The following is an 18,035-nucleotide window of genomic DNA, read 5'->3' as shown; positions in this document are numbered from 1 at the left end:
ACTCACCTAAGGATGCACAAGCAAATTTTGCCTCCTGATGTGAGTCTGCAGAATCCAAATCTCTGTTTACTTTCAATGTCTGTCAGTACAAAGGTAAAATGCTGTCCAACTTGATTTTGAGATACTCTAAAATACAGCAATATTATATCAAACTTTAATGTGTTTTTTTTGTGTGAGAATTTTCTTAAAGGAAAACAAAGCAAGAATATATATCACATATATCACTGGTCTCACCTTCTCAATCAGTTGGTTCTCAAACCTAGAACTATGTTATAAAACTCAAATGACTGTGAAATGTTTAAACTAAATCACAAGTCAAATGTCACATTAAGTTGTAGCCCCTTACAGGCTGAGGAATCATAAGGTATTTATTTCACTGTTAAGTTTGCACATGCCTAAAGTACTTCTAAAATATTTCATAAATCTGAAAATGCCATTACTGAGACTGTGGTAGTGAGAAGCAAGACATGATGACTGATTCTGCTCAGCTCCAGCCTCTCTTGTTGTACTATTTTAAGACTGCTTAGACAGCAGATCAGGCTGCTTTAGTACCAATGGCAGCCAGGACCACCTCTGTTTAATTGTTTCTTCTGTTGACATTCTCACCCAGTAAAGTACCATAAAAATTACTATTGGCATTTTTGAGCATTCTTGTCTAGAGCTACCTATATACTGAGAACAATTTCCAAGCACAAAGAAAAAACACAGTTTCCACAGAAAAGCTTACTATAAAATATTTTAGCCAATTGTTGACCTAAGTATCATGTTATCCTACTATGTATGCATCACACTGCAGCCTAAGGTGCAATATAAACCATCACACCAAACCTTCATCGCCATTTAAAATATATAAATATTTCTTGTTACTGGCTATCATCTTGCTGTTACAACCGTAATTGAACAGCCACTTCCTGGTCCCAAGATAAAATATCCATGATACCTTAAGTTTGGTTCTGAAATAGCCACAGGAATTAGGTAAAAAGAAGTAAGTTACTTTACTACCATTGTGCCAATACTACAAACTGTTTTCAGTTGTCAGGAAATACAGCATTTCAAATGCTGAACATTTCACAAACACACATTTAAGTGGACAGTTCTGAAAAATTTTTACAAACTTCAAAAAGAACCTCTAGTACCTGATGTGCCCCCTAGTGCCCAGTGTTCACAACATACCCTCAAAAGCTTCTCTTGCTGTATTTAATCTTTGCTAGTTATTTGTAAATTGCAACTTTAACACACACAAACTGATTCTCCAGAAAGGAGGTCAAACAAGGGGTATCATTCATCAGCAATACTTAGAGTATCAATTAGCCTCATTCAGAAAGCATTATCTTTAACATTGTAAAATATCAGATTTTTATTAATCTTTAGCAAAATATTTTCCAAAAATCAATTTTCTTTTAAAACCCCTCATACCATACTCTTAAAAAAACAGGTAATAGGGTGTGAAAATCGCATGAAAAACAATAAATGATCTAGTTTTATGCTCAAAGGTCTTTATATTCTGTGAAATTCCAACTACACAAAGGTAATACTCTATCCATTCAGTATTTGTTCAGTAAAATACAAACATAATGAGATTTTCAAAACTGCTAGGAGGATTTCCCCGCAGCCTTCCATAATATTGCACTATTTCTATACAGCTATTCTTGGGAGACAACTAGCCATGAGTTTCACAATATCACACAGATGGTCTTTTCAATTAGGGTGAAGTGAGATAGAAACCAGGATATATACATCTAATTTTAAAAGACACAATTCTAAGGCTCTGATTAAGGACATAGTAATATTTTTTTTTCTGCAGGTGCTTACAATATGCACCTGAAGACAAAAGGAAGAAATGAAATCTTTAAACTTCTAACGGACCATAGCAGAGAAAACAAAAGATATAATAATGCAAAAAGGCTTCTTCCTTTCAAATATTATTCATTTTGAAACTCTAGTCCTTTTTGTTGTTAAAAGCAGTGAAGAGAACGTACATTTCTTTTTATTAAAAAAACACATCAAACAATTTTAAAGTGCTCACTAAAATGAGCTGAAGTTACTTTGAATGACAGCTTATACTGTACCTTTCAATGTCAAAGGGGAAACAGAACTTGGGTACACTCTGTAGTACTTCCTGCAAATGCAAATTAAAAAAAAAAGCTTTAGAATATTTTAAAAGATGCACTCAAAACTTTTCTTGAGATCTTTTCTAGAGAGGAAAAAAAGTTTTGTTTTTGTTTTTGTTTTTGTTTTTTTTCTTAAGAAAACCAGCACAGGTTCCTAGACTAAAATAATTGATTATTAAAAAGGAATTAAGTTGGTGCTTTGGCAGATTGCACTGACAATGCCACGGAAGCCCCAGGAGGGAAAGGCCTGGCCTGAAGGGTATTAACACCCTTCACATCCCCGCTGGGATTCCCTTCAACAAGGCCATATGGATTTTACAAGAAGCACCGCACCATATGGGTAAGCTACGTCTGCTGCTACTTGTACCACAGACTAGCCACAGGGACTTCTGACAGATCCTGGCTCAAAAATATAAATGTTGTTTCAATTAAAATGCAGGCAGAGAAAAGGGAATGAAGTTGGCAGCAGCATGAATTACTGAGAGGTATAACAACCCTACATGTCCCATAGTAAAAGGGTTGAAAAAAAAAAAAGACTCTCTATAGCTAAAGAAACACATTTATATGTTCCAACTCTTGGTAAATTCAATAACAGTAACATTAAGTTTATCTCAAATAACATTCTTTAAAAAAGAAATGTGTATCTAAAACTAAGCCTTTAAATTTAAAACAACATAGCTTCTGTATACTTTCATTTATGAATTGCCTAATATGAAAATCAGTGTTTTAATTAAGCATAGAAAATAATCTGCAGTGATTTTATACAGTCATTATAAAATTTTATAAGCTCTTAGAAATCATACATATTATAATCATAACAAAATATGAATAATTGTCAGATACTTGGCAAAAAAATAGAAAAAGATTTTGTTATACATGAAAAACAATTAAAAATTAACTCTGATTATAAAGTTAAGCTCTAGAATTGAAGGTAACATCATATAAGTTCAAAGTCAGGTGATTTTACAACAAAGCAGAGATTTAGGAGAAGGTTTCCTATTAAAAAGAAAAAAGAACAAATATCTTAATGTAGTAGTCACCCCCAACAAAAATACTACCTCTCTATCAACAAAATTTACATCCAGAGAAATCATTTAGTACCTGCATATTTAATCCCTCTACAGAAACCTAGTACTGAGTGTTTTAAAGTAGAATTTTTCATATTCTTTTAAAATGTAGACTGCAATAAGGTATTAATTGATAATAAAACATTATAAAATTCCAATGCCAATACCTAAGAAAGCTTTGAGAGCCTTAAGACATTGAAACAGAAAGAAAAGCAGCATGTAAAAAAAACAATCCTTCTATCTTAGGGCAAGGTACCCTGCTCATTTAAAAATACAAGCATCTTTAGAAAAAGCTGTTTTACTATTGAAAAAATTCTATTAAATGTTATTAAAAGAGCCATTAAACTTGAAAGAATTTAAATTACTGAAATGGAAAACAGTTTATTACAAATAAGAACAGTTCATTTGTCCATTGCTAATCTGTATCTTGTGCTACAAAAAGTGAAGCCATTTACCATATTTACTACACATATGAACACTATTTCGATATTCCTCCCGTGCAAAGTTGTTCATATAATTTTTGTAACAACAGATACATATTCAAAACTCACTGTCTACTTCTAAATATACCCAAATTGGTAATATATTTCACATCAATTTTAAGACTCAAATTAAGAAGAATGTTTCCCATAGTTGCTCAATCTTTCACACCCTCCCCCTCCCTTCCACAAGCAACACACATGCACACACTTCTGCAAAACAGCCTCAGCTCGCTTCCCAACTGGCAGAAGCATCCCTCAGGGGACAAGTCTTTAAACCTCCGCACTCTTTAAAATTCAACCAGCCAGCAGGTCTATAGACTAGTGTATAAACAGTATAGACAAAAAAATCCTCTCTCAGCTTATGTCAGTGACAAAGCAGCTCAGCAGTTGACTGTTTCTCCCCTGACAGTATAAGCTGGGTTTACACAGATCAATAGCTGAAAGTCCTACCTAGCTCCCAGGGCTCGGGTTTTCTTCCTTAATTACAGGTGCTATTCAAACTGAAGTTAAAAAAGAAAAGAGAGAGAGAGGTTGAAGGGAGGAATAAGATACAAGCAAAAAGTTTTTTTTTTTTTTTTTGGATTCTTTTAACAATAATGTTAATTGAAAACTGTACTTTTATATGTATTGGAAGTGTTCAGAAAGGCTGATGTTTCCACCATAAAGTATTTCTGATATCACACACACATTCACACTAGATGAGGATCCATAGGTTAAGTGAAAGGTTTAAGATAAAACTCTTCAAAAGTTATGTTTCTATTTTCTTCAGGTTTTTGTTTCCAGGAAATACCTAATTTCCTCAGCCAAGAGAAATTATTTGAATTTTCTAAATCATCTTAATTCTCTAAAATATTTTATTTTTATACAAAACACTCTGACTAAAACTTCAAATGTTAAAAATAGTAATAACAAAAGGAATTAAATAGAATATACAATTATTAATAGCAAAACACAAAGGGCATAACACATATATAATATGCATTTACCCTAAAAACAACACATTTACCACCATAGAAATGACTAGAAATAAAGACTGATTAAAATTTATAAATTGGATTTTTCTTTTTGGCACTATATCGCAGATCTGTATTAATAAGCATTATGGTCAAACTGACCTCATAAGAGAGGAGAGAGCAAACTGCTAGTGTTGTTGGGTTTATTAACTCTTTATCCCATGAGGCTACTGTTCGGCATCAAATTGACCACATAAGAAGGAAAAAGCATTTAAGAATCTACTTTTTGAAAAAACTAAAATATGCAGTTTACCTCCTAATTGAATTTCAATAATTACAAAGATCTTAGAATTTCTCAAAGAAAATTCTAAAATGAAATGAGATGTCATTATTGACACCAGTAACTGTTCTTCCTCTTTCTCAACTACTTCTTCCCCTACGCTATATTAAAACACTAATGTTCTCAAGGGCTCCATATACTGCTCTCTTCCATGCTGATAAATGTATCTGCCTACGCAATTTTGTTTACATCCACAGTTTCAACTACAACTACCAATCTCTTAGTCTTATAGTCTAGATATTTCTGACTCCAGGATTATATATTTAACTACTCTCTAGTATCAATTTTTAAATATTCCCTATACACCTCAAATTCAGAATACACAAAACTGAAACAACTGTTTTAGTTGTAGTCCTTATCACCTAGAACAGCAGCACCATCTACCCAGTTCCCCAAACCAAAACATGATAGCTGTTTAGACCCTCCCTTTTCTTAACTTCCATATATGATCAGCCACTCATCAAGCCCTCTTAATTCAATTCCATAACTATTTCACTCCAGAAGTTCTCAATGGGAGGGCAGTAAGAATTAGAAGGACGATAAGAAGATGTAAGAATCACTTGGGAGGGCTTTTCGAATCACTTTTGATCACCTACACTATAGACCCAAAGGGTCTCCACTCTTAGCTCCAATACCACCCATAATTAAGGAATAAGACTAACTGTAACTAAGAAATATACTAACTGTTAAATTAAGGAATAAGACTAGTACTAAGGGTGCTTAATATGTAAGGAATAGTTACTCTCTCACTGCAAAAAGTGACAAGATTTGTTCAGGGATTGGTTAATTTAACATCCTCTTTAAGGACTCCAGAAACTTCCGTCCTTCTTTCTGCTTTGCCGTCCCTGCATTTGTTGGATTTGTCCTCAGCTACCTATATTCATGGTCACAGAGAAAGCTGCCAGAGTTCAGCACAACACATGAAGACACAGCAGCATCCAGTGAAAGAAGCATATCTTTCCGTTATCTCTTTTTAACAGTGAGGAAATCTTTTCCAGAAGTGCCTCCCCACCACGAGCTAACTTTCCCAATATATTTAATTAGCCAGAAGGTCAGAGTCACTCCTAAACTAATCATTGGCAAGGGATGGTTATCTACGCTTAGCTTATCCTTCGACTAGTTATAGGAAAAGTCAAAATTCAAACTTATTCATTTTCTGCTAACCAAGATGCACATAATTTTATATAAAGAAGCTGAGGTACCATACTTTTTTAAGATTCCTCAAAATAATTTTAATCGGATAATTAAATTTATACCAAAGTTCTCAAGAAAAATATAACGTAATATTACATAAGAACAGTTTTCAAATATCCATCATTTTATTCATTTCAGTAACAAGAGGGCCATTTGTCAATTCTAATCTGATTTTTCACAAAGGGCATCGATTTCTAAAGAGGTGATTACTTCACTTTGAATATTATCTCCCCAAATACGTGAAAAATAATTAATGCTATGAATTCCAAGAAACATGTACTAAGCTGCTTAGTCACAAGCAAGCTGCACAGTACAGAACTGAGATTCCCACACTGTGCACAGAGATCTCATGGGCAGTGCAGCAAACTCACATGGGCACTGCAAGATGGTTTAAATCTTCAAGGGAAATACAGCTATACTAATAGGGTGATTAAATCAGATGGCATTTTATTAAAAGACAGAATTACATTAATATGGTAAGCTATACATCTAGCCTCTTTAGACATCATCTTCTCATTTTTTTAAAGCATTTTTTTTAAAAAACTAAGAGAATGGATTTTAAACTTAAAACTAAGGAGTAACTATCAGAATAACTGAGCCCACTGTGGAATTTTTCTCTTGGTATTTATATTTATGTACTATTTCAATTAGAAATAAACTTATTTTTTGTCATTCCTCCTTAAATTAGGGAAAGCATTGTTAAGTCTGTGATTTCTGACACTAAAACTGTTTAGACTTTGAACCCTGATCAAATTATTTTTCACTTTCAAAAATTAAAAATGAATTTTTATTGTTGGAAGATTTAAATACCTGCCAAAAAGCAAATTTATTCTGCCATAAAAAGAATTGTGCTGTTGAAACATAAATTTTAAGGATTTGGGTTCTCTGTGTATCAGTCTTAGAAGGATGAGGAGACCTCTGTGGTCTGCAGTCACTTTAGTTTAACCTACTGCCAATGACAAAGCCTAGATTCGAGCAGGGCGGAGTGACATTATAAAAATATGTATATTCACAATTAGATAGGTGGTTTGCTTGGCCAAAAGCCATGAAAGAAAATTATATATTTATATGCAAATGAGTTTCCAAAGTTTCTTTCTCAAAAATTCTACTAAATACTGACTTCAAATTTTTATCCCTAGGTTAACTTTAAGTTCTAATTGAGGATCGGAATAACAATTAATCAACTCTATTAAGGAAAAGCCATTTAGGAAGACTCCCTTTGTTTTCTAATAACCATATAACCCTCCCACTGTTTTCAGATTAATACCTCCTTGCTTTATTTACCCTATTTTAACGAATAACATTTTCTAGATGAAAGGAAATACATAATAAATAGAACACTGCCTATAAAATTTTGCATTTACAAATACTAAAGTATTTAAAAGTGAATGTCTATCATTTAAATCAAGATAAGTAGAATGAAGATAAGTAGGAAAATACTTCTGTTTTTAGGGGAAAAAAAAACAAGTTTCACCTCAGTCAACTAAGAGGCTACCATGACTTCACCCTGCAACTAGATGTTGTATAGAATAAAGGAAATATGATTCCTGATTTTCAGAACAAGGGAGACTTAACATTAGATCCACTACAAAATAGATGCATGCATACACACACACAAACACACACAAACACACACACACAGGCACATACCCACATAAGCACACACATCTTAGATGGAAAATCACAGTGGTCAAGTTCACAATGTTCTGGAGTCAACAGTTAATATTAAAATTCTGGCTCTGTGAGGTATTGGCTATGTGCTCCATTAACCTCACCCAGAAAATGGGCAAAAACTATTATCTATCTTGTAAGACTGAAGATTTTATGTGGGGATTTATATGAGGATTATAGAAGAAATCCACACAAATGATTAGACAGTGTCAGGCATAAAAATCTCCTAACCACCGTTAGCTCTTTTATTATTTAGTTACTTGTTTTAAGAATTCTCAAACGTCATATGCAATTCCAATGAACAGATTTACTTACACAATAAATATTTACCGAATAACTCAAACATTAAAGGTCCTATGTTCAATGACCTATGTCAAAACATTAGCATCCTGAGACATAAACTGAGGAAAAATATCATACTGAATAACTTATCTGCCTCCTTTGAAAATTTTTAATATATTTAATATAGTTGTATATGGATATAGATATACATGTAGATATAGATTTGAACATATTCTACTATTTCTATTTAACCAAACACAATAAAAGCAGATTCTGTTAACTCTGCGAAGTTATACCATATGCATTATCTCATGATCCAATACGTGTAGGAACTTACTTTGGGCTGTCATATTAGCTACTTGTTTTGAATTAAAACGATCTTCTAAGAATTGTGCCAACAGACATTTTTCATTTAAGGAGGATTTATTAATAAAATTCCTTTTTCATGTATTTATTTATCGAACCACATAATAAAGATTAGTTACCAATTCTAGGTAAGGTACTGACCAACTTGAGGAATAAAACTATCTCTTGCTTTCTTCTACAACCTCAAACTAAGCCTTCCTTCAACTGTCCTGGCAAAGATACTGTTAAAGGTACCCTTAGAAAACATATCCTCTCTGTTTCTCACTGCCCTGAAATAGTGTTATCTCTCTTTGTTCTTTGCAATCTTGACTTTATATTTTTCCTCAGTCAAAGGTTGTCAAACTCTTGATTCATATTTTTTCTATTATTCTTCATACATGGGCCATGTGCAGATAATCCTTCTGTCATGATATGCATGACATATTCTCGATTCACTGTGTAGGGTACACATTAGAGAACTGATTTTTGTATTACAGATGACAAACAGAGGTATGATATGTTCCAGAGCAGTGAATTATAATTATCCTTTCTTTCTGGTCCTGCATTGAACCTAGTTCAGAACTATGCCTGAACTGCTAACTTTCCCCAGATAGTGAATCTTGTGTTACACCAGACGGAAATCTTGTTGTTTGTCTGATGCTTTTAAGAATAGAGTCTTAGGGCGCCTGGGTGGCTCAGTGGGTTGGGCCGCTCCCTTCGGCTCAGGTCATGATCTCGGGGTCCTGGGATCAAGTCCCACATCGGGCTCTCCGCTCAGCGGGGAGCCTGCTTCCCTCTCTCTCTCTGCCTGCCTCTCTGTCTACTTGTGATCTCTCTCTGTCAAATAAATAAATAAAATCTTAAAAAAAAAAGTATAGAGTTTTAGTTTTAAAGCATGAATCAGGAACTGTACACTTTAAAGTGTTTGAAAAATATATTGTTAGATGAGTATTATTATATTCTGGGAGAAAGGATATATTTATTATTTCTCTATGCCTTGAAAGCCCTTGGAATCTGTAAAATCATCTAGCAAAATGCGAATAATAGTATATCTTAAAAGTCTGAACAAATTCTAATTGATTGTCTATATAACTATTTGGAGGCTTTGTTTGGAAGAATTAACTTATAAGTACACAATTATAAAATACAACCTGTTACATGAAGGCTATTTACCTAAAGGGTATAAGGTCTAACAGTACTTATATATTGATAAACTCAATGTGAATTTATTTATATCAATTATCAATATATTTATGTATATTTATTTATCCAATATTTAATGTGTGAACACTGTAATATAGTAAGAGCATTGGCAGGAAAAGTGAAGAATACCAGGAAGCCTAGAAGACAGATATGTAAACCAAATTTAGGAAGAGTGCTTCTGGAAGAGTGAAGTAAAAGTCCCAAGGGAAGAAATCCCATCTAAGTAGAGAGAGGAAGGGAAAATGAGAAATTGACCAGGTTGTCGAATGAGAAGAGAGAGGATGAGAAGATATAAGAATGATCTTCCCTCATAGGAAAGAAAAAGTTCAAAAGTTTAGAAATGAGAAAAAAACAAGTACAAAGTTTGGAAGAATGATAAGGGAATGTAGCTTGAAAAATAAGCAAGGAACTGAATACATAAGGTCTTCAAGCTACCTAAAAAGTTTGGACTTGATGCAAAAAGTAGGGAAACCGTTCCACCTTGGTTTGTCCACAACACTTCACATACGAAAATGATCAATAGCATCCCTTTTTACTTTCAAAGGTATTCAAGTTATAATTTATTATAATAGAAATCAGAACAGTGGTAACCTGGGGCTGTGAGGTGGGTTAGGGGATATAATGAGTATCCAAAAAGCAGCAAGAAAGAACTTCCTGGAGTGGTTATAAAGTCTATATGTTTAAAGGAATGTGGGTTACACAAATGTATGTATCTGTCAAAACTCATTTCATTGTACACTTGAGAACTGCATTGTACCATATATAAATTTTCGGTCAAAAAAAAAAAAAACCTAATAAATAAGTCTCTCAGTTTGTACAATAAATCATGGTTCACCGTACCTAAAAGGAAGTTTTGAAGTGTTTAAAGCAAAGAAGGGACCCAACTGGCCTTCAATTTTAGAGCTATCACTGTGGGTGGCTATACCAGCCAAAACAAATTTAAAAAGGACAAGATTGAAGACGAGAAGTCTTCTGTAATAATCAAGAGGAGTGGTGGTAGCCTGAAGTAAAACTGGAATGCACAGAAGGGAACAAAATTAAGTTTTGTGTATATATATACAGAGAAAACTTAATTTTAATATATGATAAAATAAATAATAAAATACATATTTTATAATTTTAGTTTATATTTTATACTTACATATCATTTATATTTTATATATAATTTTATATATATTTCAGAACTGTCACAGAACTGACAAAATTCAAACTCCAATCTATACTATACAAAATATATGAAGACTTCTATTTAATATAAGAAATAAAGTTCTGAAGTCTCATGTTATCACTCTGCTTCACTGTCAAATCATGAAATAAGTTCATCGTTCCGTCTTCTAATACTCTAGGGTGCCATACTCAGTTACACCACACACACACACACACACACACACACACACACGGCAGTTGTCTTGTACTTTTACCCTTTTTACAAAAGGACCAAATTAAGGAAAATTCTCACCAGTCAGGAATAAGGCTTAAAGATCACCTACCATGCACTCCTCCTAAGCACCAGCATCTCCAAAGGAATCTCAGAATGTAATCAAAACATGGAACCAACCACATTCTCCTCCTAAATATTCTTCTACTGCCAGCTGAGAGAACTGTAAACTGCCTTCTCTTCAGTGGTACCTTAAAACCTGGTCTCTGATAACCCTCAATCCCAAAATAATCGATGCAGATTCAGCACACCAGATCAACTGTCATTATTCCATATACACCAGCTGACAATAAATATTGGTGAAGCGAGAGACAATAATGTAGACAGGAACTATGAAAAATATCTAGGACAAATTTCCCTCTCTCACATCCCATCACCCCTTTTTTCTCAAATCATGCTGGTGTAGGAATGACAATCCAGAAGACTTTCAACATTCCTGAAACTGAGTCTTCCTAGAATATTGTCTTTTTTCAACCCAGCTCCAGCCATCTGTTCTTCATTCTTTCCACTTATCTTTTTTTTTTCTTTCCACTTATCTTGAAGAGGAAAGCACACCTTACCATTGCTGTCCAAAACTAAACCTTCCACTTAGCTGTGATTCAGTCTCAGCTGAACTACCATTAGAGTCTGTACATTAGTATCATAGTTCATATGATATTATATTATGATTATAATAACTTTTAATTTTTTAATTTTATAAGAATAAAATATACAATGTATTTTAATATATATATATAATTGTATATTTTATTCTTATAAAATTAAAAAATTAAAAGTTATTATAATCATAATATAATATATATATATATATATATATATATATATATATATATATATATATATATATATATATATATATATATATATATATATATATGGGGGTAAAGATGGAGACATCAGGAAGTAGCTGGATAAACTGGTGCTCTAGAGAGAGAACCAAGCTTAGATAAAGCTTAGATAAAGACAAAGAAAGGGAATGGCACTGATGAAAACATATGGATAAGAGCTATGACTTTTATTCTCCAACATTATGAAAGATCAATGGTTTTCTTCATATTTTTATATTCCCCTCAATAAATACTCCATTATAATATCCCCAGATTATAAAATCAGTAAATTTTCTCATACAATGATAAAAACGTATCTTTGCTCTCCTAATGATTTGTTTCAAGATAGAGGTTATAGAGTGTTTAACCACTTCCAATATTATAATGAACATATGTCATTCATCAGTAACCAGAGATCAACGAAGTTAACAGCAAACAAGAAAGTCTTATTAGTTACAATTGGCATGATAAATGGAAACAAATGAATGTCTAAAATCTTTGGGGGTTTAGTCAACTTTGGAGTTCCTCTCATGCCTAACCAGTGCCTGGTACATTACTAATGCTCTGAAAAAAATTTGTTGAATTCATGTTAGATTACTGTTTTAGCATCAGCAGAATAAATTTGCTTTGGTAGACAGTTCAAGGAAATGTGATTTAAAAGTGTGCACGTTCTCTTATTTCATCACTTTCCTAAATCAATCAGTCAATCAATCAATCAATCAATCAATCATTGCTGGGGTGCATGGGTAGCTGACTTGGATAAACATCTTGACTCTTGATCTCAGTTCAATTCTTGATCTCAGGGTTGCGAGTTCAAGCTCCATGAATAATAATAGTAATTACTATAATTATAATTATAATAATAAACTACTCAATGTCAGGTTCTGACCTAAGCACTTTAAATCTATTACCTCATTTAATCTTCAAAACAACTTGTGTTTTGTTTCCTTTTATATGTGGGAAAAAACCAAAAAGAAGAAGTCAAAGAGACTAAGTAACTTGACCAAAGTCCCACAGCTAGCAAACGTTAGAGTCAGGACTTAAACTCATAGGCTAAAGCTTCTAACCATTACTCTCCACCCTACGTATTCTTTTTCACTTTGTTTTCATGAAGGTTCCAACACATAATCAGCAGATGCCTAAATCTGATGCCCACTTGGTCTCTACGTGGTGGATATTTCCCATGTTTATGAAGAGTTAAAATTATACAATTAATAATTTAAAGCTAAAGTTCAATCTGGTATATGAAAAATATAAAAGAGGCCAAGACATGAAGGAATCATGAGGAGAAACATGAGATAGTATGTAATTAGAAAAGTGAGTCTTACCTTCCCTAAGTTGTTCTAGTCCCTGAAATTAACTTTCAAGACCAAAAAAAAAAAAAGCTGCTTATGTCTATAATTGTTTATTTATTACTACTGAGAATATTGGTTTTACAATAAACTAACACACACCTAACTCCTTTGAAATAACAGATTTATAAACGAGGGCTTAAATTGATTCTCACAGAGGAATAAAATATCAAGTAAGAAAGTTTCAAGCACAATATTTAAAATCTGAAACAAAATCATGTGTCACGTATCAGAACAAGGACCATACCAGAAGAAGTAAACAATACTAGAGTAACAAAAGCAGGATGAGGTTAAACAAGGGAGAGGGTTAGGGTTGAAAAAGTATTTATTTATCTTAGGCTCAAGAATGAAGATTTATAGATAGGTCAAATCTGTCTGTATATGGTGGTCAGATGGACAAGGAAAACTGTAGCTCAGATAGTGAACACCCTGGGTTCACTTAAACCTTTAGCAATTCTATTCAATGAAATCTGCTAGACATTTTTATCCCTTTCAATATAAAGCAACAACTAAAGTACTTAGTAATTAATATAAAACTTTATTCAGGCACAGTCAACAGGCAGGACTAAAAATCAAGACTCCTGGAGCTCTGACTTTATACACATATTTTTTAGGTTATCTTAAATTATCCAAAGATTTTTCTTTTATAAAAAACGTACATGCCCATAATTTTTACTATGCCAGACTACAATTAAAACTGAAGTCACAGTGGGTTTTTCTGAATGAATATTTCTTGAAATTCTAAATAGAAATACTGTGAGCTATTATTTTGCAAACTTACTCTACCACACCCATTATAGAACATGCATCTCTTGGAATAAAAATTTAGTTCACACTCTCTGCTGATGTAATCCTTGGCCTTTGCTGAGATTATAAGGTGCCAATTTTGGTTTTAGTTCTTGTAATGCAGAAAAGTCTTTCTATGAGAAATTGAACTGTGAACACTGATTCTTTTCACACTCAGAAAGCCACCAAACAGGCCTCACCAAATAGCAATGAGTTTTGATCACTCCTAGTCTAGTCCACTTTGGCATAAACAACCTTAAAGAGAAAACACAATTTCCTGAATCTCTTGTAAATGATTTTGTTCAATAAACCAGAAGCTACATGTTGTCATTTGATAAACTTTCTCAATTAAGAAGTAATAATTCTCTTGAATGAATTATCTCATACCTTCTACATATTCCTTACAATATGTTACTGTATTGGAATATATGGAGACCAAGAATAATTATAAAAACAGGAGTGGTTTATTTGTAAAAGAATATTAAAATAAACTCTGCAAGGTTACTTTCAACCTTTGGTCAGCTAAAAAGTAGATCTAAAATTGGGGCGCCTGGGTGGCTCAGTGGGTTAAAGCCTTTCCTTCGGCACCAGTCATGGTCTCAGGGTCCTGGGATTGAGCCCCACATCAAGCCCCCCATCAAGCCCCACATCGAGCCCCACATCGAGCCCCACATCGGGCTCTCTGCTCAGCGGGGAACCTGCTTCCTCCTCCTCTCTCTGCCTGCCTCTCTGCCTACTTGTGATCTCTGTCAAATAAACAAATAAATCTTTAAAAAAAAAAAAGTAGATCTAAAATAGTTGTCTTTCACTGAAAATTTTCCTGAAAGTATGATGTAAATTCAGCAAGTTTCCATCACTTCTCAGAGTTGATTCTTCTCAGCTTGGGGCCACCAGTGATCTCCAGTTTCTTCATCTAATAGCCTTTCTTCCAGTCTTTATCTTATTTGACTTTTCTACAATGTATCATGTTTCTTTTATTCACATAATGTACATTTATTCAGTATCTACCATACATGAGACATTTGGGATTAGATGAAAGGAACCCCCCCCCCATGATCTGAGGAAGCTCAGGTTTCTCCCTAAGCACACCTGCTTACAAGTGTCTTCCTGAGTTGTCTGTGTCCACTTTATCTAGCTCTCCTCCCATCGCTGTCATTTCCTTGCCAGCTGCTTCACGTCTCCTTCTCCACAAGCCTTCTCCATTTGGTGGTCCTAGGGTTCTTTCTGACTTTAGCCTTCACTTCTCGATGGGAAATCCAATCTCATTGCTAAACACTATGGGTGAAAATCTGGGCACTCCAGCAAAAAACGAGAGGTTCAGAACCCAGGTCAGCTACTTAATAGCTATGTGAAAATATGTCATCATCCTTTCTTAAACTCCGGTCAGAAGTTTTCTACTACTTAGAAGACATCCCTACCGTAATACCTGGCATATCCAAAATTGAAAACATCATTCCTCCTTCAAAATATGTTCCTCTTCCTAATGTCTTATTTCTATGCTGTCATGCTAACTTTTTCCCAATTTAACTTTTTCCAAACTTTAGAATCGGGCAACAATTTTTCTTTCTCTATACATAAGCACATCAGAAACTAGTTAAAACTACATGGACCTCATGTCTGCATTCACCAATATGACCACTAGACTGCATTGTTGTCTTTTCTTGTCAAAAAGGCTAAGGGTAAAGATACAAAGATACGTGTTACCACTTAATACTAGCTTACCCAGATAAACTGCAATGCTATCCCTTGTCTAGAAGAAATACATATGCATAAACTGGTAACTATGTATCTGAATAATAATTTATAGAATAAGCAGTAATTAATATTTTAACATAATACTTACCATCACAATCTTTAAAATACTTAATTTTTAACAACCATCAAGTTAATTTTTGAAATTAAATCTATTTAAAGGCAAATTTTTAACCAAGTGTTATGTACTACTTGAAGCATTTCTATGAAATATCATACCTAACATTACGTCTTTAAGATTTAAAAAGTCTAACATATGCAAAGTCTATTAAAATGCACATAATTTATCTTACCCAAAGTGAAAATATATCTAATAAATAGTACTATTCATCTGGCCTCTTTTAGCTCTCCCTTAACATACAAATGAATTCCTTTTCCCCAAAACATAGCAGCTGGGAATGAAAGGAAAGATTTCAAATGATCATTTTCACATCATATTCCATCATCTTTTCATCAGTTTTTCCTAGCTTTTCTTTGAGCCCATTCTTTTACAAGAGGTCTCTTTTTAGATCAATCCATATTTCCATAATCCACACTGCTGTTTCCTCCTCTTCTCCCCAGGGTGGACTAACCCCCACATCCAGAACTATGGCTTACAACTGTCATTAAGCCTTACAACAATAACAAGATAACAAAAGAACGGGTGGGGATGAGGCTAGCTCATACCATATGTTGATCAAGTTCAATACTTTCAGCTAATAGAGAATATTTTTTAAGCTTCAACATTTTAATAGTAAAATTTTTTTTATATCTACTTATTCTCCCCAGTTGTATTTAGGCTTAAATTTTAAACATTAGTAAACAACCTGGCATTATTACTTTAAAAGAGCTTATCTATTAATAATGTACTGAAATGGGGTTGGAAAACAGAAGTAACCAACAAAAATGTAAGCTGGCAATTTATGGTTAGTTACTGATTCTAGTAACCTACAAGCCTCACTCAACTTATACCAATTCCAAAAAAAGAAATTTCTCTCAAAGGTAATTTTTAAAGCAGTATGCAGTTATAACAAGCAAGATTATTTCAAAATAACATATCCCATGTGAATTAATATTGACTTAATGTCAATTTTGAAGAATTTTAATTTTTCCATCAAGTAACATCTGAAAATGTTTCTTTTGTTTCATAGTTAACTAATCTTAAGTTCTTTTGTAACTAAAAATAAACAAAATTTGAAATGTAACAGTTTGAACTGGCAGACTTTCATGCTTCTATCTTATATTTAAATACTTCTTTCTTTTCCTGACTTCCAAAGAACTACATCTGATTCATCAGTCTATGTTAAGTCACTTTGAACAAGCTATCTCAACTGTTTTCTCTCAAAGATTCAAAACCTCTTATAGAACTAATTCCAAATTTATTTCATCAAATGTTTACTGCATGATAAAAAGTAATTTGTTGTGAAACCACATTTATCATTTTCAATCTGGATCATCTATCATTATTTTATTTCCGTAAATTGCTGAGTAACACCTGATGTGTCAGAACTGCTCTGAATCATTTGCATAGTTAGAATATAAAAATTTCGCGGCCATCAAAATAAACATAAAAACTTTATCTCTAAGAGTTCATTAAATTAAACTTGTTCACCTTTAAGCCGAAAAATACAGTCATTTCTTCAGGGGCTCAATTTTATTACTTAAAATGTATGCAGAAATACTCTTCAATAGGAGTTTGCTAGACTGCATAATTCTGTTTCCCAATAAATACTTAAGCTATAAAGCAAAATTTCTAAAAGACCAAGATGGTTTTCCAAATTAGTTTCCCTGTTTGCAATCAAGGTTTTAAACTTTCATGGTCCAAAATGTAAGATAAACATGCAGGTAAAATAAGAATGTGATCTCATTTCGTCTTGAGCTTTCTAACACTACATCTACAAAAGAAACAATCTTGTCTATATAAAGAGAGGTGGGAAGAGAAAAAGACCTAATTATGATGATTTTCTTAGATTTAGTTTTAAGTACATGCTTGCCACTTATTTATAAGGTTTGATTCTGATTCTTCCTCTTTAGACACAAAAATGCACAAGACAGCTAATGCTGTAGCTACATCACAAATTAATAAGAAGTAATTGATATTTTAGGGTTATTTAGATGATTACTGATAAAATACTGACACATGAAACAAAGTATGCAGGCATAATATAATTCTCTTATATCAGCCATCATATCTCTTTATAAAATTTGATTAAAAAATAAGAAATCAATTTGCCTTAGAAATATGTGTTTATA

General features: G+C 33.1%; 1 protein-coding gene across 6 annotated transcripts in view; it reads right to left on the bottom strand.

Annotated features, from left to right (window-relative positions):
• Window positions 1-18,035, bottom strand: part of DENND1B (DENN domain containing 1B) — a 266,752-nt gene that overhangs the window by 160,522 nt on the left and 88,195 nt on the right. For all 6 annotated transcript variants that reach the window (XM_013058106.2, XM_004756206.3, XM_004756208.3 and 3 more), the window contains exons 4-5: window positions 2,070-2,119; window positions 7-126 (exon numbers count right to left, since the gene is read on the bottom strand). In XM_013058106.2, coding sequence (XP_012913560.1) covers window positions 7-126; window positions 2,070-2,119 — 170 coding nt within the window. The remainder of the gene's footprint in view (window positions 1-6; window positions 127-2,069; window positions 2,120-18,035) is intronic.

The sequence above is a fragment of the Mustela putorius genome, unplaced genomic scaffold (genome assembly GCF_011764305.1).
Source record: "Mustela putorius furo isolate JIRA1106 unplaced genomic scaffold, ASM1176430v1.1 tig00001012_pilon_pilon_pilon, whole genome shotgun sequence".
Lineage (NCBI taxonomy): Eukaryota > Metazoa > Chordata > Mammalia > Carnivora > Mustelidae > Mustela > Mustela putorius.
The sequence above is the reverse complement of the archived record's forward strand: the minus strand, read 5'-3'. Positions and strand labels throughout refer to the sequence as shown.